At 49.9% G+C, this 23491-nt stretch overlaps 1 protein-coding gene across 1 annotated transcript in view; it reads right to left on the bottom strand.

Annotated features, from left to right (window-relative positions):
- Positions 1-23491, bottom strand: part of EXOC6B (exocyst complex component 6B) — a 264366-nt gene that overhangs the window by 51363 nt on the left and 189512 nt on the right. Inside the window, exons 19-20 of the mRNA XM_088162886.1 lie at positions 20850-20991; positions 12444-12517 (exon numbers count right to left, since the gene is read on the bottom strand). Of these exons, the coding sequence (XP_088019012.1) occupies positions 12444-12517; positions 20850-20991 (216 nt within the window). The remainder of the gene's footprint in view (positions 1-12443; positions 12518-20849; positions 20992-23491) is intronic.

Genomic DNA, 23491 nt, shown 5'->3' with positions numbered 1-23491 from the left:
TATTTATTTTTTTATTTTTTTTAATGGGCCAGTTAACACTGACTATTCCAGTATTTATTTGTGTTTTGTAAGTCAGAGCTGGTGCCCAGCTCTCGGCGTTGGGACTGAATTCTCACAGCAAACTTTCAAACTTTCAAAGTTTTCAAACTTTGGCCAAAACTAACCCCAAAGTCTCCTCCAAACCTTCCTCCCTCGGGCATCCCATGGATGGGAATCAGGGAATGAACATCAGGATCTCCCAATCATTCCTGCACCAAATCCATGCCATTTGCTGCTTTTTCCAGGGACTCCACACTGCAGCATTTTTGGGACTCGTGTGGCTTCAAAGTGAGAAAATTCTCAAATTTTCTCCATGAGAAGTTCATCCCAGTGCTCGGCAAAGAGTCGGAGTCACAACTGCTCTGGAGAAGGGAAAAACTGGGAGTTTCTTCTCTATGGGATGGGATTAATGAGGGAATTGTTGAATTGTGGAATCATGGAATGGTTTGGGCTGGAAGGGGGTTTAAAATCACCTCATTCCCATCCCATTCCATGGGCAGGGACACCTCCCACAATCCCAGATGGATCCAAACCCCAATGTCCAACCTGGCCTTGGCCACTGCCAGGGATCCAGGGGTAGCCACAGCAAATCTGGGAATTCCAGCCCAGCCCCTCCCAAATTCCTTCCCAAAATCCTGTCCACCCCTCAGCCTGGAGCTCCAGCCCTTTCCTGATCCTCTGTTCCTCTGCAGGAATTCCTCCTGGTCCCAAGGATCAGCCTCACACCTGGACCCCAACCCCTCAGCAAACCCCCTGGCAGCCATCCCTGCCCTGGTGGTCAGACCACCTCCATCCTCATCGATTAAAGATCCCAGAGGTCTTCTCCGACCTAAATGATTCCACGACGCTGCAATTAAAGCCCATTAGGCTAATTGCTCCCTTCCTCCCTGGGCACCCAGCACACGGAGCCCTCTTGGCACTGGGGCTGGTCCCACCGTGGAGCTGCTCAGGATATGCAGACAACCAGGGAATAATGAGGGTATTTGTGCCAATATTTAGTCCAAACTGCACTCAGGGTTTCTAATCTTGCTAAATCTGTGACGCTTTGGGGAATTTGTTCCATTTCCAGGACGGAGCGTTCGGGTTTATCAGAGGGCAGGGTACAAAGTCAGTCTGAAGGATGGAAGCTCAGCCCAGGATATTCCTGCTCGGTTCATTCTGGGTGTGAGGAAGCACAGAATCATGGAATTATGAAAAAATTCCATTAAAATTACGGAATGGAAAAGCCCTCCCAGATCAGTGACACTCAGCACTGCCCAGGCCAGCACTGCCCCATGTCCCCAAGTGCCACATCCAGAGCTCTGAAACCCTCCAGGGATGGGGACTCCACCTGTGCCAGGGCTGGAAAACCCTTTCCATTTTTAAATCCTCCCTAAAATCTAGGGAGAATTAAGAAATCTAGCGATAATTAAAGGAGAATTTAGGGAAAAATTTAGGGAGGATTAAGAAATTCTCCCTAAAATGTGACATTCAGCTCCCTGGCACAGCCCGAGGCCGTTTCCTCTTGTCCTTTCCCACAGGGAGCAGATCCCAACCCCCACCTGCCTGTGTCCCCTCCACCCCCACAGGAACGGCCTTTTTGGAGGCCACATTCCCAAATCCCAACTCCCTGGAATGGCAGGAGCACATTTAAAGCTGGGAAGTGGAGCTGGTTCAGCACAGCTGGGCTGGAACCGATGCCTTGGGTTTCAGCTTTTGTATTTTTCAGAATCTCTGCTGCCTGGTGTGGAACTCTGGAATGTCATGTCAGGTGTTAGTAAGGTGTTAGTAAGGTGTTAGTTAGGTGTTAGTAAATTCTCTTCACAGGGGAGTTGGACAAAAAAAATCCTTTCTAGCCAGAGAATCAAGGACAACTGGTACCCAAAAATCAGAAATAACAGCGAGGGAAAGGGGCAAGGCAGGGGGCTGAGACTTCATAGCCCGGGCTGTGGGTGGATAACTGACCCCAAGATGAACCCAAACTGATAAAAGTGTAAAAACTCGTGACCAGGATCCATCTGGGATTTGATTTGGGTGTAGCCCCCTCCAGGCTCTTGCACTGCCCAGAGTGCAATTTATCCTTTCAGTAAATCCCTGTTCCATCCCTTTTGCTCTGCCAGGTCTCTGCTGCAGCTCAGCTTTTCCAAGGCAGCAGCACCAACCCCAGGTCAGCTGCTGTCCCTCCCCTGGGAGCTGGCAGACAGATGTGGACACACACCCGATTACCCACCCGTCACTCACACCCTGCCAAGGGGCTGGAGCCATTCCAGGCACCCAGAAGCATCCACCAGCTGCTGCTCCAGCGGGACACAAATCCTAAAAAAAAAAAACCCCATGTCCCATCTACTCATGGTTCAGGGACAGCTGGGACACCTCCGGGCATTCCCGACAGCAGCACTGACACATCTGGGCTGGAAAAGAGATCCAGGATCGAGTCCAACCATCCCCAGCACTGCCAAGGCCACCACTGTGTCCCCAAGTGCCACCTCCAGAGGGCTTTGGAATCCCCCCAGGGATGGGGGCTCCACCACCGCCCTTGGGATTTTGTTTTGATGCTGGATAATCCTTTCTCCTGTAGGAATTCTGCAGGAAATCCTCACTTCAGCCCTGAAATGGATTTAGAGCCAGAGCACAGAACTTCCCACTCTCACCAGATCTCCCTTGGAACTCTCCCAGCCTAAAAATAACCCATTTATACATTTGATGGCAGCTAAACCAAGCCCACACACCCTGGAATGGGCAGAACCTCCAGGAATGGCGATGACCGTTCTCATCCCGGGATGGCGGCGAGCTAATTAATTGGAAAACCGTCCTGTGATTCCGTGAATCCAACAGGAAGGTTGGAACGATCCCAGCACGATGTTCCTGGCTATACAGTGCCACCTTGCTGTCAACCCATCAGTGGAGTGACATCTGGGAAGGGCTGGTGCTGCTGGTTGGGATGTGCAGCACCTTCACCTCGAGTGACCCGGGAATTCCGGGCTGGAATACGACGTTAAAATCATCTTGATCCCGATTCTTAACCTGTCCCAAGTGATCTGCTCTCTGGTGGATTCTCCCACAGCTCCACACCATCATTCCCACAGTTTCTCTCCACCCTTGGAGGCACGAAGAGGTTGAGCTCCCTCTCCTCCGTCCTTCCTCACTGACCTCATCCCATCGATTTCCCTCCTAATCCGCGTGTCCAGCGCTCCGTAAACGCCGCTCAATATTTGCACTCCTCGAATCCAACGTGGGGAGGAAAAAAAAAAAAAAAATCAATGGGAGGCTCTGAGAACAGATTGCTCAGGGATTGTGTGTCTGGGAGGGGAATTAATCCCTCATTCCTGAGGGATACAGGAGCCCGAGGTCTCACAATCAAAGTCACCTTGGTGGGTCAGAGCCCAGCGGTCCTGCCCCTCATCCCACGGTGTTATCCCAGGAAGTCGAATCCTTGGCTGGCAGAACACCCCAAGGTTTTCCAGGAGTTAAAGTTTCCCTGCTCGGAAATGATCCAGCTGCCCTCGAGAGGTCACAGGGAGAAGAATGACAGGGATGCACTGGGATAAAGTTTCCCCACGGCTTCAAAGGCACCAGAGCTCGGCACAGCTTCCCTGGCCACCCACCACGATGGGATCCCATTCCAGGGAAACCCGGCAGCAACAGGAGCTCCTGGAGAGGGGGGGGAGAACCTCACCTCATGGCACCAGGTGAAGGCTGGAGGGATGAAAAGCAGCTCCATAAAAGCTCCTTTATGGACAGCTCCTCCTCATCCCCCAGGAACGGCGGCTCCGGGATCACCGCAGCGTTTTGGGTTTCCCAGCTGGAGCTGTGGGGGTGAAGGGCACCCACCCCTGGCTCTCCCTGTTCCTGTCATTCCTGCCCCAATCCCTGGGATAAAGGGGGAACGTGGGCCCTGAGCCTCCCCGCAGTGTCTGCTTTCCTGGCTGCAATTACAGGGAAGGAATCTCGGGAAGGAGATCCCGGCTCCCACAGCACAGCCCGTGATGGAATTACCAGCGGGGAGGGTGGGCCAGGGGCAGCCAGAGGGTGCTCAGGAGGAGCCACAGGCTCCAGCTGAGTCTTGGAGGAATAAAACCCAGTGCAAACACGTTCCTGGCCCAGTGCAAGGTCCCTTGGGATGAGGTTCTCCATGGAGTCCCCGGGAGTGGCTCCTTGTTTTGCCATAAAATTGCAGCAGAGCAGGCTGGAGTCACTTCCCATCCCTTCAAGTGTCCAAGGCCAGCTTGGAGCACCCTGGGCTAGCAAAAGGTGTCCCTGCCCATGGCAGGGGGTTGGGATGAGAGGATCTTTGGGGTCCTTTCCAATCCAAACCGTTCCCTGATTCCGCGCTTAACGTGGGAAAGGTCTCTCCCACCTCAGCACCCCCTGCCCAGGCATCCCGAGGAATCCAACACCCAACCACGAGGTCCCAAACTCCTCTCCTCGCTCTCCAGCTCCTCATTTCTTCCCTTTATTCCCTTTGCCCGAGAGGCTGGCAGTGACAGAGGATTTGATTGTTTGTTTGCTCTCATTGTTCCAGAGGGCCGGGTGTCGACAGGCTCCACAATTCCAGCGCCCAGGAACCCCGGCAGCGCTCCCCACCGCCCACCAGTGCTAACAGGACATGTTTGCACTCTGGGTTTGTTGTTTTTCTTTTCCTTTGGAGGCTCTGGGGAGCATCCAGGCACTTTGAAGTCCTCCCCGTGCCACTGCATCCCTCCTGGATGGAGAGTGAGGGATCCGGAGCCTGAGCAGCCCAAGGGGAAAGGGATCCGTGGGGTTTTAACGGGATTGAAGCACAAAAGGCTGGGTTTAAAGCAACACTAAGACCAGTTTAAACCCACCAAGGCAGGAAAAATCGGAATTGAGGCTCTAAATCTGCTCTGAGCTCCTGCTTTTGTGCTTCCTGCCCTCTTCCCATCCCTTTTCCGCAGAGCACAGCAAGAGGCAGCTTGGATTTCCAGCCCAAACTTTGGAGGATCCCTCCTTTGTGAGTCAGGCAGTTAACACTGATTTAAAAACAAATAAACCACTCCATGTGCCCTTCTCCAACACTCTTGGGATTTGGGCACTGGAAAAAAACAAAAAAACCAAAAAAAACCAAAACAACAAAAAACAACAAAGTGCCCAGAGCCTGACAAGGAAGAAACAGAGAACAGAGTGGTTTGGCCAAGCCTCTGGAATGTCCCTCCTGGAGGGATCCCTGCTGGCTCCCCATCCCACAATCCACGGCTGAGCACATGGATCCAGGGGGAAAAACGCTGGAGGGAGGAAAAATGGATTTACAGATCACCCCTGATGGGTCCCCAAGGTGGAATTGCAGGAAGGATGAGAAGCCCCAGGGCTGTGGGACACCTGGAACAGCAGGGCCGTGGCTTGGAGCTCAGCCTGGATTTCAGGAGGCCCCAAAAGAATTCCCTGAACATCTCCTGCTGCTTCTTAGATGTGTCCCAACTGCCCTGGGACAGACTCTGACCCAGATCCAGTCGGTTTTCCAGGGAAAACACCTCATTTTGATGTCCCTACCTGGGCTCACACGTGAACACCGAGGATCAGGTGATGCTGGGAGCAGGAAATAAAACCAAAAAAGGGCCCCTCGCTGAACATCTGCGGGTTTGGGTCTGATGATTTTGGTTTCCCTCCACCTTCCTTCTGTTTCTCCACCTCTCCCAAGTGTTTTTTAGGGAGCCATGGGGTGGGAGAGGGGGGGATGGAGACAATATTTTAATGGGGAATGGCCCCTTCTCCAAAATAACGAGCCACAGGAAAAGAGGAAATGCCTCAGGTTGTGCCAGGGGAGCTTCAGGTTGGGAATTAGGGAAGATTTCTTCCTGGGAAGGATTGCCCAGCCCTTTAACTCCATAAATCTGCGACTTCACAGATTTTTCAAAGGTAAATCAATTCCAATTACGGGTTGAGAACACGAATCCAGGCATTTCTGGAGGGAGAAATCCAATGTACAGGTTGTTTTCTTTGTGCTAAGGAAATGCCTGGTGAGGGACCTTGGAGAGGACACTCAGCCACCCCCGAGGTCCACCAGGAATTAACTGCAGCTTTGCTTTGGCTTCCCCAGGCTACCTGGCATTCAGGAAAGCCAGGATAATTTGGGTTTCTGGAACAGGAGAGGTGGGACAGAGGATGGAGGCGATCACATTAATATCAATAATCATAATAATCACAACTTCTGGGAAGCTGATGTGGTTATGGATGCCTGGAGAAGCCTCCGTGGCACTCAGGGGTGTTAGGAAACAAAATATCCTTTAATTAGCAGTAATTAGCTCAGCTGGAAGCCAGGCACCTGCCCTTGCTGCTCTCCATTATCTCTTCACTCTTCAGGGCTTCGTGTTTGCACAAGAAGCAGCAAAACGGGCACTTTTCGATGGCCTGTGGGCACCACCTTAATGAAGGTGATTAATAACGCTGGAGAAATGATCCAGGAGATATCAGCCAGTGTAAGGAGCTTGGAGAGGAGCCACGGAGGTAATTAAGAGCCTGGAGATAAGATCTGAACAGCAAAATCCTGGATTTCAGGGGAATGATCCAACCAGCTCCAACCTCTCTCCTTGCTGGGAAATGAGGAATTAGGAACCCGTGTCTTCACACCTCTGTTTCCTGAGTGCCCGAGGTGTTTGCCAGGGGAGATTTATGGAATTCTGGAGTTCAGCATTTCCCTTGGCACGTTGGGGAGCTGTGGGCAGGGATCCAGAGCTGGAAAAGGGGTTTGGGACACTGGGCTGGGCAGGACAGTGGGGCAGAGGCCACAGGACAAGCGGTTGAAGAATTAAAAGCGTTGTTATAAGCAAGGATTCACAGGAGTAAAGGATGCAGGGAAACGGGGAGAAGGGGAGAGGCTGCAGGTCTGGGGGGGTGTTTCCCCACCTGAGTGATTCTGTGCTGATTTTAAAGCAAAAAAAAAAAAAAAAAAAAAAAAAAAAGATGCAAAATGCAAATGTTGTCTCTCCAGGGCAAAAACGCCCCCCCTGCAAAGTGCCCTGAGCACTGAGGGTGAGCACAAACCCAAAAGTACAACCTGGCTTCCCAAAATCACGGGGTCATGGAAGGGGTTGGGATGGGGACCGTGGGGATGGGCAGGGACACCTCCCACTGTCCCAGGGGGATCCAAACCCCAGTCCTGGGACAATTCCAGGGATGCAGGGGCAGCCACAGCTCCCCTGGACAAACCCCCTGCGCTCAGATCCCACTTTGGCCCGGGAATTCCAGGACCTGGCTGAGCTCTGAGGTCGACGCCAGGTAAAGCAGCGGAGGGGAGGGTGCTGGAGCCAAGGGAACAATTTGGAGGTGAACAACAGGGACTGAAAGGAGCTGAAAACCCCTCGTGAGTCACCTTTTCATCTCTGCCCTCCTGCCTGCGGTGACTAAGGAGCCAACAAAGGCCGGGGAGCTGCAGAAACCCCGGAGACACAAGCAGGGACATGCGGGAGGAGACACCTGGGCGGGAGAGCTCGGCGAGCCCATCATCCCCTCGCAGCGTGGTTCTCACCTCCTGCTGAAAATCTCCCAGCAAAACCAGCTGGGAAGGATCAGCCAAACCAGTTTGCTGAGCAGGGTTGGCCCTGGGCTCACCCAAAGCCTTGTTTGTGCTCTGCTCCCCAAATGTCTCCTGGTTTTACAGGGCTGGGGAAGCCACGTTCAACTGTAAAATAGAAATACGAGCTTAAAAAAAAAGAAACAACAACCCAGAGCTCGCTGCCTGGTGGGAATGAGCCTTCAGGGCATCCTGGATGCTGCCTGGGAGGGAGTGGCTCCAGCTTCCCACCATGGAGATGGTGACAGAGCTGAGAGGTGGCCAGAGCCACCGGTGTCACACCAAGGCCGAATTTCCAAGGGTTTTCCCTAGGAAAAAGCCCTGGAGCACATGGAAGCAGCAGGAGACAGGGTTACACCTCATGGGGCGTCCTGAGTGGGAAGAGACGAGCCCAGATTGAGTCCAAGCCCTTCCCTTGGCCAGGACACCCCAAGAATCCCACCCTGAGCATCCCTGGGAGCGCTGGCCACGACCATTCCCGGGGGGAGCTGACACAATTCCCAGTGCCTGACACGAGGACACAATTCCAGCCCTCCCAGAGCCTCCAGAGCAGCCTCCAACCAAGGCAGAGGGGGATCCAAACACCTCAGCTGGTGTTTGGTGAGATGCCAGGCTGGATGCCCAACATTCCAGCACAACTGGAGCTCCCAGAGTGCTCCAAGGGAGCAGGTGGCTCCTCAAAAGCAGGGATCCAGGATTCTGGAATGTGAGGCTCAGGGATGAGCTCACACTGCAGCTTTGCTCCTCTGTTTGGGTCTCGTTTTTAGATAAAAAGGCTCTTTTATTATTTTTTTTTTATTATTATTTTTAGATAGAAAGGTGTAGGACTGAAGGAAACGGGAACATCTGCACACGGTGAAGGAGGGAGAGGAAACCTGGGTGAAGTTATGGATGCTCCTGGATCCCTGGAAGTGTCCAAGGGTGAACTTTGGGGCTTGGAGCAGCCTGGGACAGTGGGAGGTGTCCCTGCCATGGCAGGGGTGGAATGGGATGGGATTTAAATTCCTTTCCAACCCAAACCATTCCAGGATTCCACCACAGAGCAGGGATGGAAGGGAATTGTGTTCACGAGGGAATCATTCTTTTATTTCAAAGCGTCTCTATCAGGGCTAATAAGAGAAAAAGGAACACATCAGAGGGATGTTCCCATTCCCAGCTGGCCAGGGGGATCCAGCAGGATCCCACAAAAAACACAGCTGGATCCCAAAAAAGGAAAATCCAGGTGAGTAGAACCTCCCTGTCCTCATCCCCTGGACATCCAGGTGCCTCAATCCAGGTGAGTTCCCATGTGGAACCTCCCTGTTTTCATCCCCTGGACATCCAGGTGCCTCAATCCAGGTGAGTTCTCACATGGAACCTCCCTGTTTTCATCCCTTGGACATCCAGGTGCCTCAATCCAGGTGAGTTCTCACCTGCCTCGCTCCAAACATCCCTCAGAGCCGAGGCTGGCGCTTGCAGAGGAAATCCAGCACTCGGGATTTGTAATTCCCTGGGCAGGAGGAGAGGCTGGGAGCTGGGAGCTCTGATTCCCTCCCTGGAGCCCAGAGTGAAATTCCTCAAGTTCTGGACACGGATTTTCCTTGGAAGGAGGCCAGGAGAGCTGATCTGGCTCCTTGGAGAGATCAGGGAGTGCAGGGAGCTCTCAGAGCAGCACTGAACCCTCCCCTTGCACCAAAACTTCCTCACAACAAACCCACCCAAATCAAAAATTCAAACACTTCCAGCCGCGGGGAAAACGGGGAATGATTCCAACATGCAGGCTTGGGAATGACCTGAGAGCACCTGGAGATCTCCAGAGGTGTCTGGAAATTCAGGGGTGCTCGGTGAAGATCCAGAGAGTTGATTATTTCAGATTTCAGCGAGGTTATTTATGGGATTAAATTTATTTCAGGTTTCTAAAATACAGCACTGAGTGTGCAAGAGCAACGTTTAAACTGGAAGGGGGGGAAGCAAATATTCCTTCCTTGTAAAATCTTAAATATTTGAGTCTCACTCCTACAGAAGGACTTGAGATGGGAGTTGGTTTCCTCTATGACTTCATTGAGGGTATTTATGGATTTAGAATTCTCCCAGAATAGGAAATCAAGCCTCATTTTACATTTCTGCCTGCTCAAAATAGTGATTTTGGTTCTCTGGGCTTGACTCTTCCTCTTTGCCAGACAGGGATGGAATTGCTCCCCATTTCCTTGGGCACGAGGGGAAAATCAGGATTTTGATGCACTAAACTTGGGTCTGCTGCTCTGAACAAACTCTGATGCCTTTAAACAGTGACATCTTTTCAGGGTTTATTTCCCACTACAAGGATCTGTACCAAGCCACCACATTTCCCTATCACTTCATATTTTATTAATTTTGGTCATCCCTCATTACTCCGAAAATTTTCTCGGATTTACAAATGTTCTGCAACAGCTCCTACTGAAATATGTTGGGAAAGGAAATCTCTTTAATTTCCTTTCATTTTAATTTAATTTCTACTTTGGTGAATTTTTGCCCAGACATTTTCCCTCCCTCGTTCCCCCCCCAGCCAGGTCATTCCATTTAAATCAATATTGTGGTGACATTTCACAGAATCATGGAATGGTTTGGGTTGGAACCTTAAATCTCATCCCACCACGGACAGGGACATCTCCCACCATTCCAGCCCCAACATCCAACCTGGCCTTGGACATTTCCAGGGATCCAGGGGCAGCCACAGCAAATCTGGGAGGTTTTGGGCTCCATCCCAGTCCCTCCCCACCCTCACAGAGAGGAATTCCTTCCCAATATCCCATTTCATCTGCTCTGTTCCAGTTTAAAGGAGTTTTAAAGGAGAAAGAAAGCCAAGTCCAAAGGCAAAGATTTCAAGGCAAGTGGAGGAACAACCAAAGACTTTCACCCACGACCCTCCCACCTCTCCCTGCTCCCCGCTGGAGCTGCAGCCCAACAGGAAGTGCTGGAGGGTTGGTGGCCACAGAGGAGCCACCAGAGCCTTGCCTGGATGGGGTCTGGTGACACCTGAGCCACCAGATCAGGCCATGGATGGGACCAAGGAGTGGGAACTGCCTCATGTTTCCATGCTGCTGGAAAAGTCAGGGCCGGGTCAGCTCTTCTCCATTATCTGTACAGTGTCTTGTTTTCCCCCTCATCATCCATCATCCAGGACTTCCCATCCTCACCTGGGTATCTCCCCTTTCTCCTGGTGCATTCCCAGAGTCCTGGGATGGTTTGGGAGGGAAGGGATCTCAAAGATCATCCAGTGCCACCCCTGCCACGGGACCTTCTGCTGCTCCTACCCTTGTCCAGCCCAGCCCTGAAATTCAGAGGTGCTGCTGGTTTTAAATGCAAGAACAAAACTTGGGAGCACCTCCTGAAGCAAAGACAGAACCTCTGTGTCCAAAGACACCCACTGGGCAATGGAGGAAGGATCGAGGAGGCTCCTGCTCCTCCTGCTCCTCCTCCTCCTCCTCACCTGGGTCCCTCTGGCTGCTTTTTGTGCTCACGAACCCCACAAACATTTCACTGGCTCAACCTCACCGAGCCATTTTCAGGAATTTCATTTCCTCCAAGAGCCCCATCTTCCCCTTTCCAAAATCCCCCACATTCACAGCCTGGAGCTTGGAAAAGTCCCAAAGCCTCCACATTTGCTCCCAGCCAGGAGGCCGCGGGCGCGTCGAGCGCCGCAGTCAATAAAGTGCCAAGCAGCAAATGAAGATAAAAGCCATCAGCACAGCCTGGTGATAACACACACCTCTCCCATGGAGCTGCTGGGACCGTTTTGCAAACAAATTTGGCAGTTCCTGGCGGGCCCGGGCCCGAGAAGCGGCGTCCTGATGTTATTAAAGTTAACACAAGTGTCGTGGGATGACAGATGGCTCCCTGCACATCAATTGGATTCTGAGGAGTTCTCAAACCCTGGCGGGTTGAAAGCAGCTCCAGCACGAATCAGAGGCAGGGGCAAGATCATCGATACAAGGGATTATGCAGATTGAAGAAATAGCCTCGGCACCCGAAAGTTTTCAGAATGCAAACGACGTCAACCCCGCGAACAAGAGGCACTGCATCATGATGGCAGCAGGGACAAAGCCAGGGGGGTTTAACGGACAAAAAAAGATTGTTTTAATAGGAGAGAAGCATCAGTCATTGAGTCTTACTTCATTCAGACTTTCTCTCCAACCCATCCATCTTCAGTGCCAAGAGATGACAGGACCACCTCACTTCTCCCCCGGCCTAGTGTATCAATAATGCCCATTTCTCCCTGAACAAATGACTCCCCAGAATGGCCCTTTTCCCAAAATTGGCTGCCAAGCCCCACAAAGGCCTCAGTACCTGCTATGGTCAACTTGGCTGCAACGGGGCCCCCTCCAGAGGTGGCCACCGATGGGTGGAGCCTTGCCCAACCATCTTCCCCAAGAGCCACTTTGTCATTCCCTGCGGAATGAGGGGACCGGGGCGGGGGGGGGCACGGCCGAGCCCGGAGAGGGGACACAGAGAGGGGACACGGACACAGGGGAATGCAAATTCCTCCGTGGGCATTCTCTGGGAACAAAGGTCCCCGAGGCGGGCGGGCTCTGCATCACTGCTCCCTCTCTGTTCCCAGCACCTGCTCGGCTTGGGCCGCGGAGTCGCCGCGGTCCCTCCGGCCAACGGCGGCACAATGGCCCCGCTGGCCAGGGTCAGGCCTGGCTTTCTTCCTCGCCCCCTTTCCACCAGCCCTTTTCACCTCCACCACCATCTCCAGGAGAGCTCGCCTAAGGAGGTGGCTTCGAGAGGAGGAGGAGGAGGAGGAGGAGGGGGGAAATATAGGTCTCTGGCGTAAATCACTGACGCCGTTTCCCCTCCTCTCCCTTCCCTTAAGACCTGATGGTCTTCAGTCACACATCTTAAAAGCAAAACAAAAAACAAAAACACAAAGACTTACTTGTCTCAAGTCGATGAAGGCCAACTGCAGCGTGTCCCCTTGGAACCCAGGCACTGGGCCGGATCTGGCAAACTCTGTGGGAAAGAAAAGAGGATAAAAAGCGCCTTTAACTAACCATGGACAGGGAGATTGGCAGACGGATGACAGGGAAGACAAGAGAGGCTGGGGGAGAGGAGGACCGCGCTTCTAAGGAGTCATGTCTCCCTCCCTTCAGCGTCTTTGTTCGCCCTTCAAAATTCGTGTCATCAAAACACCATTAATTCCACCGTCCTGACAGCAAGGAAACTGTACTAATTCGACCTGAAATTTATTCCCATGAGCCGCACTGGGCTTCAGAGTATTTGTTTTGTGAACGGACAAACAAGTCGCCCAGAAGAAAGGGGGGGATGGGGGTTGGAAAAGTTTTTCCTCTCAACACAATAAAATCTTCAGCTGTGAAACCCTTTTCAGTTCCGAAAGCTATTTATATTTTAGGGCGCTGAAGGAATTTTCTAATTTCACGCCTGTCACCAGGCTCCACGAGCATTCATCAAAAAAATATGCCTGGCCGTGTCATTAATTATCAGGCAGCAGATTATTTGCATGATCTGGTGATGGCGCCTCTTGGTCAGCCCAAAACGGGGAGGACCGCGGCCGTTGGGTGGCATTTTTATTTCTGGTGGATGAAGACATCTGACAACTGAATAACCTCGGCTCCTGAAGCGAAGACAATATTTCCAAGGCCACATTTATCTCCTTTCCAGGCTAAGCTGGCCAAAAATTCCATACTTTGGTCGTTCATTTTTCTCCTAATCCATTCTTTAAACCAAACCTAAGCCCTCTGAGGGGGCTTGAATGGATCCATGTTAGAGGACCTTGGTTCTTCCATGGCTTTTAGCAGCTTTTCCTTGGGAATGCTCCTGCACGCATCCGAGGCCATCTGTTTTTTTTTTGGTTTTTTTTTTTTTGAGGTTGGTTCTGCCCAACTTCACTTCATTTTCACCCTCAGCAGTTACAGCTTCATCTCCCCTCTCCTCTCGGCACCGAGGGGACCTGGTTTGTGAGGCCACAGCTCAAAGCCACCAAAGGCTGGAGGGGGAGCATCTGCCTGGGGTTGAGCTGTGTGGCTCCTGCAGGCACTGGGGGAATGAAATGTTTCTTTGGGATGAAGCCAGGTGCGATGGCAAAAAGGGAGAAAGGAGGGAAAATTCACACCAAGTACAGATTTTTCAGTTAACGGCCCACGATTGCTAATTTATCCCGTTTTTTATCCTACAGGAACCTTCCAACAGCTCCTAAAGCCTCACAGAGATGAGGATTAGGGATGGCTGGGCAATGTGGAAGGAGGATTTTGCCTTTTGTCTCCATGACTAATCACAGGTACCAGTGCACAAAGCCATTCCGTGTCAGGTGGTCTTGGCCTTCAACGCTCGCCCTCCCAAAAGTTTTCCCATTTCCAAGCCAACGCCACAAAATCGGGAACATAAATCATCCCACTCCCATTTCCAAAGCTTTCCCAGAGCAGCCCAATCACAGAGCAGCCCCTTGGCTCTAACAGGAAGAGATTAATGAGTGGAACACCGGGATTCAGCCCCGTCCCTCATTTCGGGGAAGTAAAGCAGGGTTATTAATCAGCTCCCTTGCTCCACCTTCCATTAAAACCTTGGGATGGAGAACATCCTTCAAGCCAGACACAGGCACCTCCAGGGGCACAGGGGACCCCTCCCAGACTCTGATTTTTAATAGTCTCAGATGCCAGAAGAGCTTTGAGATTGAAACCATCGCTCATCATCACTCAGGTGACAACTGCTGCAGGACAGGAGCAAACACGGCTGGGAAATCGCTGCTGTTATCTGAAGTTACCAGTCAAAAGGAGTAATAGAAGAATAAAAAGAGAAATTATGGATGTGACTGTTCATATTTTGGATGGAAAAAGCACAAAAACCAAAGTCAGTGGGAACCATCCATGGCCGTGCCCTTGGGGTTTTGCACAGGATGGGATTGGACTGGGATGAACAGGAGGAAGTTCTTCCCTGGGAGGGTGGGGAGGTCCTGGCACAGGTTCCCAGAGCCTGGGATGCCCCTGGATCCCTGGGAGTGTCCCAGGCCAGGTTGGATCCACCTGGGGCAGTGGGAGGTGTCCCTGCCCTTGGCACTGGGTGATCTTTAAGGTCCCTTCCCACCCAAAACCATTCCATGATTCCTTGAGCTCTTGGAGCTGCTCAGCTCCAGCCAATCCCACTGACCAACCCTGCAGAATTCCAGGTGCAAAGAGCCCAAAGTGACTTCACACGTGTCCCTCAAAAACTGGTTTAATTAATCCTAACTGCAAAGGCATTTTAAATGTAGGTTTGCCATAAAATTTGACTGCAGCTTGCCCGAGCCAGCAGGGAGGGAGGATCCACCCAAACCCTCTGACTCTGATCTGCAAGGGATAAATCATCTTTACACATCCCCTCTACACCCCACTGTCCCATCTGGAACAGTTATCCCAAAAGCCACATCAATCCTACAAAAACCCCACTCGGGAAAAGCACAATACCTGAGAAAACAAAGATGTTTAGAAGTGAGAAATGGTGCTTGAGCACCTTCTCAAGAGGTGAAACTCCCCTGGGTGGCTCAGGAGATGTCCCTGGGTTGAGGAATGATGTCCCACCCTCCAAGGATGGGGTCACCTCATGTTCCTGATTACATCTGGAGAAATCCTGGAAATAAAACCCTGGAAGCACTGCGAGGAAAGAGAGTTTCTATTTTGGATCAAGGGCCTCGCAGATGTTCAGCATCTATTTGGGAGCACACACAGAGTTGGGAAATTTAAGATCCTCCCCAAAGCATGAACTTCAAATCCTCATGAGAAAATGCCTGTGATTGTGAATGTTCTCACAAGGCTGGTGAATTTATCACTGCTGTCAGCTGCTTGTGAGCAACCCAAGACAGACTCCATTCCAAGGCAGATTTCATCCCAAAACAGCTTTTATCCCAAGACAGATTTCATCCCAAGACAAAAAATTTATCCCAAAAGAGATTTCATCCCACAACAGGTTTCACCCCAAGACAGACTTTAGACCAAGAGAGATTTCATCTCAAGAGGGATTTTATCCCAAAATAGATTTTATCCCAAAAGAGATTTCATCCCAAGACAGATTTTATCCCAAGAGAGATTTCATCCCAAGCCACATCTGCTCCTCAGCAGCTCACCTTTAGCTGTCTCTGCCCCTTGTCTCTCCCCACAGCTCCCTGCCCATGGAGGGGTTGGGACTGGATGAATTTTAAGGTCCTTTCCATCCCAAACTGGATGAATTTTAAGGTCTTTTCCATCCCAAACCAATCAGTGACTACTGGAGGAAGGCTGGAGGAGTTTTGGGGTGACACTGCCCTTCAAAACTTAGGGTGGTCACACACTGAGCCAACCCTTAACTGAACAGCAATTCTCATCAAAAGATTCATCAGCACTGAATTAACAAAGCTCTGGAACCTTCTAGCACAGGGTGTCCCTGCCCATGGCTGGAACGAGATTGTCTTTAATGTCCTTTCCAACCCAAATTCTACAATTCTGGGATTCTATCACTGAAATCCAAGAAGGGAAATGGCATCCAAGCTGATATTCTCTGTGTCCCAGAAAGAAAAGGTAAAGGAGCTGATGTTCTTTGTGTTCCAGGAGAAATTATGTAGGAGCTGATATTTTTCCATAAGAAATGTTATAGGAGCTGATATTCTTTGTGTTCTAGAAGAAATTATGTAGGAGCTGATATTTTTTGCTTTCTTGAAGAAATTGTATAGGAGCTGATATTTTTCCAGAAGAAATGGTGTAGGAGCTGATATTTTTTTGTGTTCAAAGAGAAATAATGTAGGAGTTGATTTTTTTTGTGTTCCAGAATAAAAGGCAGAGGAGCTGATACTCTTTGTGCTCCAGAAGAAATAATGCAGGATATTTTTTAATGTCCAAGAAGAAATGATGCAGGAGCTGATATTTTTCATATCCCAGAAGAAAGGAGAGCAGGAATTGGGCCCAGACACTCGGAAAAGCTGCAGCAGCCCCGGGCTGGAGGAATGAATTCCATGTTTCCCCTGGGCTGCTGCAGAAGGAGCCGCACCTCCTGTAATCGCAGGTCACACTTTACATACCAATGCCACCAGCTCATTCTGAAGGAGGAATGAACAAAGTCTAGCAGCAAAAAAAGGAGAAACAAAGACCAGAGAGGAGCCTTTAGAGGAGAGACACAGCCAGTTCTTCTTGGGTTTAATCTCTTCAAGCAGATTTCAGGATAATTTTCTCGGAACAACCGAGCGCAGCGTTGGCCTCAGGACTGTCGGGTTCGTTTGTTGTGTCCCCCCCTCTCCACCACCAAGGCAAGTGGCAAACACAGCAAGCAAACCTACAGAGCAGCCCCTCGAGCAGAAAATCACCACAGAATAGAGCAGATCAGTATGCAGCCGTTTGTACAAAGCGTTTAGCCAGGCTAAAGGTTCGAGGGGTTTGTGTTCAGGCCAAAAAAGTAATGTCTTTGCAAGGTCTGCAGGCTTGGGCCACCCAGGGCAGGTCACAGGGGGACTCCAACCTCTCATCCAAAACATTTCACTGATGAAAGAATCAAGGAACAGGAACCGTTAAGCCCTTTACAATGCACAAAGAATAAGGAGTTCAAAGGCACGGCAGAAAAAGAGACATCCACTGTAAATTAATTAATTACAGCCAACGGGGGGATCCCTCTGCCTGCGCCCCCGGCACGGCCTGGCAGGGATTGAGCAGCAAAAAAATGGACCCAGCCCTCAAAAAAACATCACCTGAGGGCAAGATTTCCTCAGGAGGACACGGCATTCCTGATGGCAGCTCCGGGATGGAGGCTGGAGCAGCTCCCAGGGAAGGGAACGTGGAACAATCTGCTCGTGGGCAGATCTGGGGAAATGGAGCATCCCAGGGTTCCTCAAGGAAGGATGGAGATCTTGAAGTCACCCTCATTGGATAAAGCCTTGGAAAAGCCAGGTGACAAATCCTAGAAAAGCCAAGTGATGGGACATCCTTGGATAAAGCCTTGAAAGGCTGTCCTGGAAAAGCCAAGTGATAAATCCTAGAAAAGCCAAGTGATGGGACATCCTTGGATAAGGCCTTGGAAAAGTCAAGTGATGGGATCTTCTTGGATAAAGCCTTGGAAGGCTGTTCTAGAAAAATGTGATGGGACTTCCTTGGATAAAACCTTGGAAAGCCATCCTAGAAAAGCCAAGTAATGGGATCTCCTTGGATAAGGCCTTGGATAAGGCCTTGTCCTAAAAAAGCCAAGTGATGGGAGCATCTTGGAAAAAGTCTTGGAAAAGCCAAGTGATGGGACTTCCTTGGATAGAACCTTAGAAAGCCATCCTAGAGAAGCCAAGTGATGGGATCTCCTTGGATAAAACCTTGGAAGGCTGTCCTAGAAAAAAATGATGGGATTTCCTTGGATAAAACCTTGGAAAAGTCAAGTGATGGGATCTCCTTGGATAAAAGCTGGGAAAAGTCAAGTGATGGGATCTCCTTGGATAAAACCTGGGAAAAGTCAAGTGATGGGATCTCCTTGGATAAAACCTTGGAAGGCCATCCTAGAAAAGCCAAGTGATGGGAGCTCCTGTTCTGCATCCACAGGAACACAGTGACTCCTCAAGGACCCTGAGGCTGAGGAACAAATCCAAGTGTGGGCTCTGGAGAAGCTCACAGGTGGGAACAAGTGAGAAATGCCAGGTGGGAATTGAGGCAAGAGGAACAGAGAGAAGATCCCAAGGGTAAAAATATTCGGGTTTTTGCTTTCCCTGCTGTGGGTGGAGGTGGGAGCCCAAGGCAGGAGCTCACTGAGGGATTCCTGGTGATTGCTGAGGGCGGGCAGAGGGATAATGGGGAAACTTTCTGCTCCACCAGGGCAGAAACCAACCTAAGGTGATGTGATCTCGGTGCCACTGTGCCTTCAGTGGCACAGCCAGAGCCAGAGAGGCTCAGTTTCCACCTGGAAACAGGCAAGGACACCTTGCAGACCCCAAAATCGCCCCTTTGCCAGCTTTTATCGTGGAATCATGGAATGGTTTGGGTGGGAGAGAACTTAAATCCCAAATCCAGAGTCACCCCATCCATGGCAGGGACACCTCAACTGTCCCAGGTGGATCCAACCTGGCCTTGGGCACTGCCAGGGATCCAGGGGCAGCCCCAGCAAATCTGGGAATTGCAGCCCAGGCAGGAATTCCTTCCCAAGATCCCACCTAAATCCCCACAGTCCAGCAGCCACCCCCTTTTTATACTGAGGGGACAGCAAATTAATTATAAATCAGGAAATATTCTGTGAACCCAAAAATCAGGAGAATTAATTCCTGCTAGGGGATGGTTCCCAGTAAAGAATTTAATCTCAGTGTTGATGGGGGCAGTGAAAGTTAAATCTGGTGAGGAAAATGTTGGATAAAGGATGGAAGGGTTGTCTTGGCAGGGCCACTCCCCTGGATCCCTGGAAGTGTCCAAGGCCAGCGTGGAGCACCCTGGGATTGTGGGAATGTCCCTGCCCACCCAAAGCATTCCAGGATTCTGTGATAAAAATGGGACATCCCAATCTCCACCTCAACCAGGAGAGACAAAATGTGAATATTTGAGGGGGGGAAATCCCTAAAATATCTTGTCAAAGATCACCTGGGTTATAAATAATATAAATAAGAATATGAATATAAATATAAATATATAAATAATATTCATATGCATATGCATATGCATATGAATATATAAGTATATAAGTATATAAGTATATAAGTATATAAGTATATAAGTATATAAGTATATATAAATATATAAATATATAAATATGAATAGAAGTAGAAATAGAAATAGAAATAGAAATAGAAATAGAAATAGAAATAGAAATAGAAATAGAAATAGAAATAGAAATAGAAATAGAAATAGAAATAAAATCTATAGATGATAGATTATATAGATATAAATATAGATATAGATGTAGATATAGATACAGATACAGATGCAGATATAGATACAAATATAGATATAGATGATATAGATAGAAATAGAAATAGAAATGGAATGAGAAATAAAATGAAATATAAATATAAAATACACATAAATATATTTATAAATATCACTTTCATATAATTACCTTAATGTCACACATCATTTCATGCAATGCACTAACAATTCCTTTTGGTTTACACCCTGCAGTAATTTTGATTAAAACCTTTCCCTCATTTTCCCCTGTGTGGCCACCAAACAACCCATTTTATAAACAATCTGCCACCCTTCAAACCCATGGGCCAAAGCCATTTTAGGTGAAGATTTAAAAAATGTTCCCCTGTTGGAGAAGATGAAAATGGAAAACCTTATAAATATGATTGCCTGGCAAAAGATTTTAAGAAAATGGAAATTATAAAAGCAAGATTGAAATGAAAGTCATCTTTGAGACACCAAACCTCAGTTACTGAAGTAGAAAACAATAATGTGGCTAAAAGTGATCCCCTCCTGCCTGAACAGTTCCCTCTGCCTGCAGACAGGGCCAAGGGTCAGAGGAGACCCTCCCAGCTTGGTAAAGGGGGTCCAAAGAGTGGATTTTGGGGTTTGAAGTGTCACACAGTCTGGTAATGGAGTGATTCCCATAGGCTGTGTGTAAATGCTGTGGGATTTGTATCTTGTATGAGGTTGGTGAGTGAAAATTAAAATATTCAGCACAGAAGATTGATTGGATTGTAACGGGAACCTCTCTTGCCTCTCTTACTCCTCTTACTTTACTCTCCTCTCTTACCTCTCTCATGCTCCTGCCTCTCACCACCCCCGCCCCTCTGCAGCCGTGGGAAGGGGCTTTAACCCTTTAAGGGCCGTGGAAATAAGAGGCACAGCTCCATGGGCGTCTGTCATGACAGGAAGAAGGAGCCAAGTTTATTGAGGAACACACTTGGTTTTATAGCAGGACTGCAACTCCCAGAGCAGAGAAAAGGAGATTGGTTCAGAGAGAAGACACCCCATGGCCAGGGCCTGGGCACACACCACAACAGGGCTTTGATTTTTGTTATTAATTTCTTTTTATTGTGACCAAATCATCACCATGGGAGAAATTCTCCCCAACCTTGAGCTGGAGCAGCTCATGGGCTGGGAACAGAGCTGAGAAGCTCCAGCCTGGAATATTTTCCAGGCTGTGATTTTCTCACTTTCTCAATGTGTGTCCCACACCCCGTGACCCCCTGCCCTCTCTTTACTCCTTTTCCTCTTGCCCTCCTGCTCCCACAGCCTGCCCCGAGCTGGCAGCTCCAAGCAGGGCCCTTTCACCCACACCCTTTGCAATAAACCACGAGCTCCAAAGCCTGGCTTTACAGACCTCTCCATCACTCCCCACCATCCCGACCAAGCAGCTCCTAAACCCCCCTGTTTCCATCCCCCAGCAGTTCCCCAAAGCCCCGAGGCTGGGTTGGGGCTCTTACGTTCGCACTCCTCCACGTCCAGGTTGAATTGGTGCAGGGCCCCCAGGCTCAGGTGCCTCACCTCGGCCTCCAGCAGCAGGTGCAGCAGTGACGTGGACAGGTGCTTGCAGGCTGACATGCAGGCGGTCTGGGCCACCTTCCCCTGCAGGACAAACGGACACGGGGTGAGCGTGACGGACACGGAGACACACGGCGGGTGCCGGGTGAAACTGGGGGATTTGATCAGCGTGGTTGCCTGGCAGGAGATTTGGGATTTTTGAGAATGTGGTGGTGAGGGGAAAGGGGAGATGAAGCTGTGACTGCTGAGGGTGGAAATGAAGGGAAGTTGGGCAGAACCAACCTCAAAAAAAAAAAAAAAAAAAAAAAAAAAAAAAAAAAGACGGCGTCGGATGCGTGCAGGCGTCGGCTTCAGGAGCATTCCCAAGGAAAAGCTGCTAAAAGCCATGGAAGAACCAAGGTCCTCTAACATGGATCCATTCAAGCCCCCTCAGAGGGCTTAGGTTTGGTTTAAAGAATGGATTAGGAGAAAAATGAACGACGAGATGGAAATGAAAGCCATTCTTTGAAATGGCAAACCTCAGGTACTGAACGTGGCCGTGGAAATAAGACACAGCTACATGGTCATCCCTCAGCACAGGAAGGAGACAAGTTTTATTCAGAAACATCTGTGCTTAAATAGAACAACTCACAACTCCAAGGGCTGAAAAAGGATGATTGGTTCAGAGAGAAGACACCCCTTTCCCAGGCCTGGTCACACACCAAATCAGGTGCTCTATTTTTGTTGATAATTCCTCTCTATTTTGAACAAGTTCTCATCCCTGGAGAAATCCTCCCTAAAGCCAGCTTATCAACCTGGGAACAGAGCTGAGAAGTCCTGGCCTGGAATATTTTCCAGGCTTCCATCTTCTTAGCTTTCTCAAGTGTGTGTCCACAACGAAACAACTAGAAAACAACAGTGAGGCCAGCTAAAAGTGATCCCCTCCTGATTGAACAGTTCCCTCTGCCTGCAGACAGGGCCAAGGGTCAGAGGAGACCCTCCCAGCTTGGTAAAGGGGGTCCAAAGAGTGGATTTTGGGGTTTGAAGTGTCACACAGTCTGGTAATGGAGTGATTCCCATAGGCTGTGTGTAAATGCTGTGGGATTTGTATCTTGTATGAGGTTGGTGAGTGAAAATTAAAATATTCAATACAAAAAAAAATTATATTGTAATGGGAACCTTGCTGTCTCACCTCTTACTCACTCAACTCTTACCCTCTCAGCCTTCCTTGTACTCTTTCTCTCTTGCTCTTAAAACCCTGCATGTGCTGATTCAATCTGCAGTGCTCTCAGTCTGAGTTACCACAGTCAGGGCCACCAGCACAGACACCACTGGACTCCCCCAGCCCAGCCAAAACTTCTCAGTTAAATCCATCACAGAACTTCTTCAGAGCAGACAAAACTTCTCAGTTAAATCCACCACAGAACTTCTCCAGAGCAGCCCAAATTCCTCAGTTAATGCCACCACTGAACTTCTCCAGCTCAATCCAAGCTCCTTAAGTAAATTCACCAGAGATCTTCTCCAGCCCAGCCAAAACTCCTCAATTAAATTCACCAGACATCTTCTCCAGCCCAGCCAAACCTCCTCAGTTAAATCCACCTGAGATCTTCTCCAGCTCAACCCAAGCTCCTCAGTTAAATCCACCTGAGATCTTCTCCAGCCCAGCCCAAACCTCCCCAGTTAAACCCACCAGCGAACTCTGGACCAGCTCATTCCCCTCAGTAAAAGCCACCAGCACAAAATTTCTCTAGACCAGCCCAAATTCCTCAGTAAAGCCACCAGAGAACGTCTCCAGGCCAGCCCAGCCTCCTCAGCTGCTCCCATCTGTGCTGGGATCTCCCCACAATGCTCAGAGTCACCTTCTCCCAGGGAAATTCCCTCTGGAAGTGCCCGTGGCTGGGGGCTGGGAGGGGGAGGTTAGGCCTTGGACAAATCCAGGAGAGCCTTGGGGTGCTCAGAGTGTCCCAACACCAACAAGACAACACCCCAACGATTATCAGGGAATCACGGAATGCTTGGGTGGGAAGGGACCCTAAATCCCATTCCATGGGCAGGGGGCTCCAATGTCCAACCTGGCCTTGGACATTCCCACCCTCTCTATGGCAGGTGGGTCTACAAGAGGAATTAAACCCCTAAAAATGGTGAAATCCTTTGGGACAAGAGCAGGATTTTGCCCAAACCCTGAGGCTGAAATCCCAGGGAGCGATCCCGGCTGCCTGCGTGTGCGACGCCGCCAGGGAGCTTTGGGATCACGGTGCTGCCCTGAGAACAGCTCCAGCAGGAGATTATGTCCTCAAACACTCACAAAAGACTCTTAACACGCTCTCCTGACACCAAGGCGTGGCCTAGGAGCTCTCACAAGCTGTGTTTAAACTGGGATTAAACTCGGCGCTTACGCCGCGCTTCCAGCTCGGTTTCGTTACGGCGGCACGGCAATGTTTGATGTTTTTTTGTTGTTTTTTTTTTTTCCCAGCTCTGCAAAGTTGGTTTGGATCTTCAGGCCACATCCATCTTCAGCATGAGAGAGAAAAAAAAAAGTTTTGGTTTTTTTTTTATTATTTTTATTTAAAAAAGGAGCTGAGCCGTGCGTTGCAGGGCAGGGCGC

Source organism: Sturnus vulgaris, chromosome 4, assembly GCF_052056855.1.
Source record: "Sturnus vulgaris isolate bStuVul1 chromosome 4, bStuVul1.hap1, whole genome shotgun sequence".
Classification (NCBI taxonomy): domain Eukaryota; kingdom Metazoa; phylum Chordata; class Aves; order Passeriformes; family Sturnidae; genus Sturnus; species Sturnus vulgaris.
The sequence above is the reverse complement of the archived record's forward strand: the minus strand, read 5'-3'. Positions and strand labels throughout refer to the sequence as shown.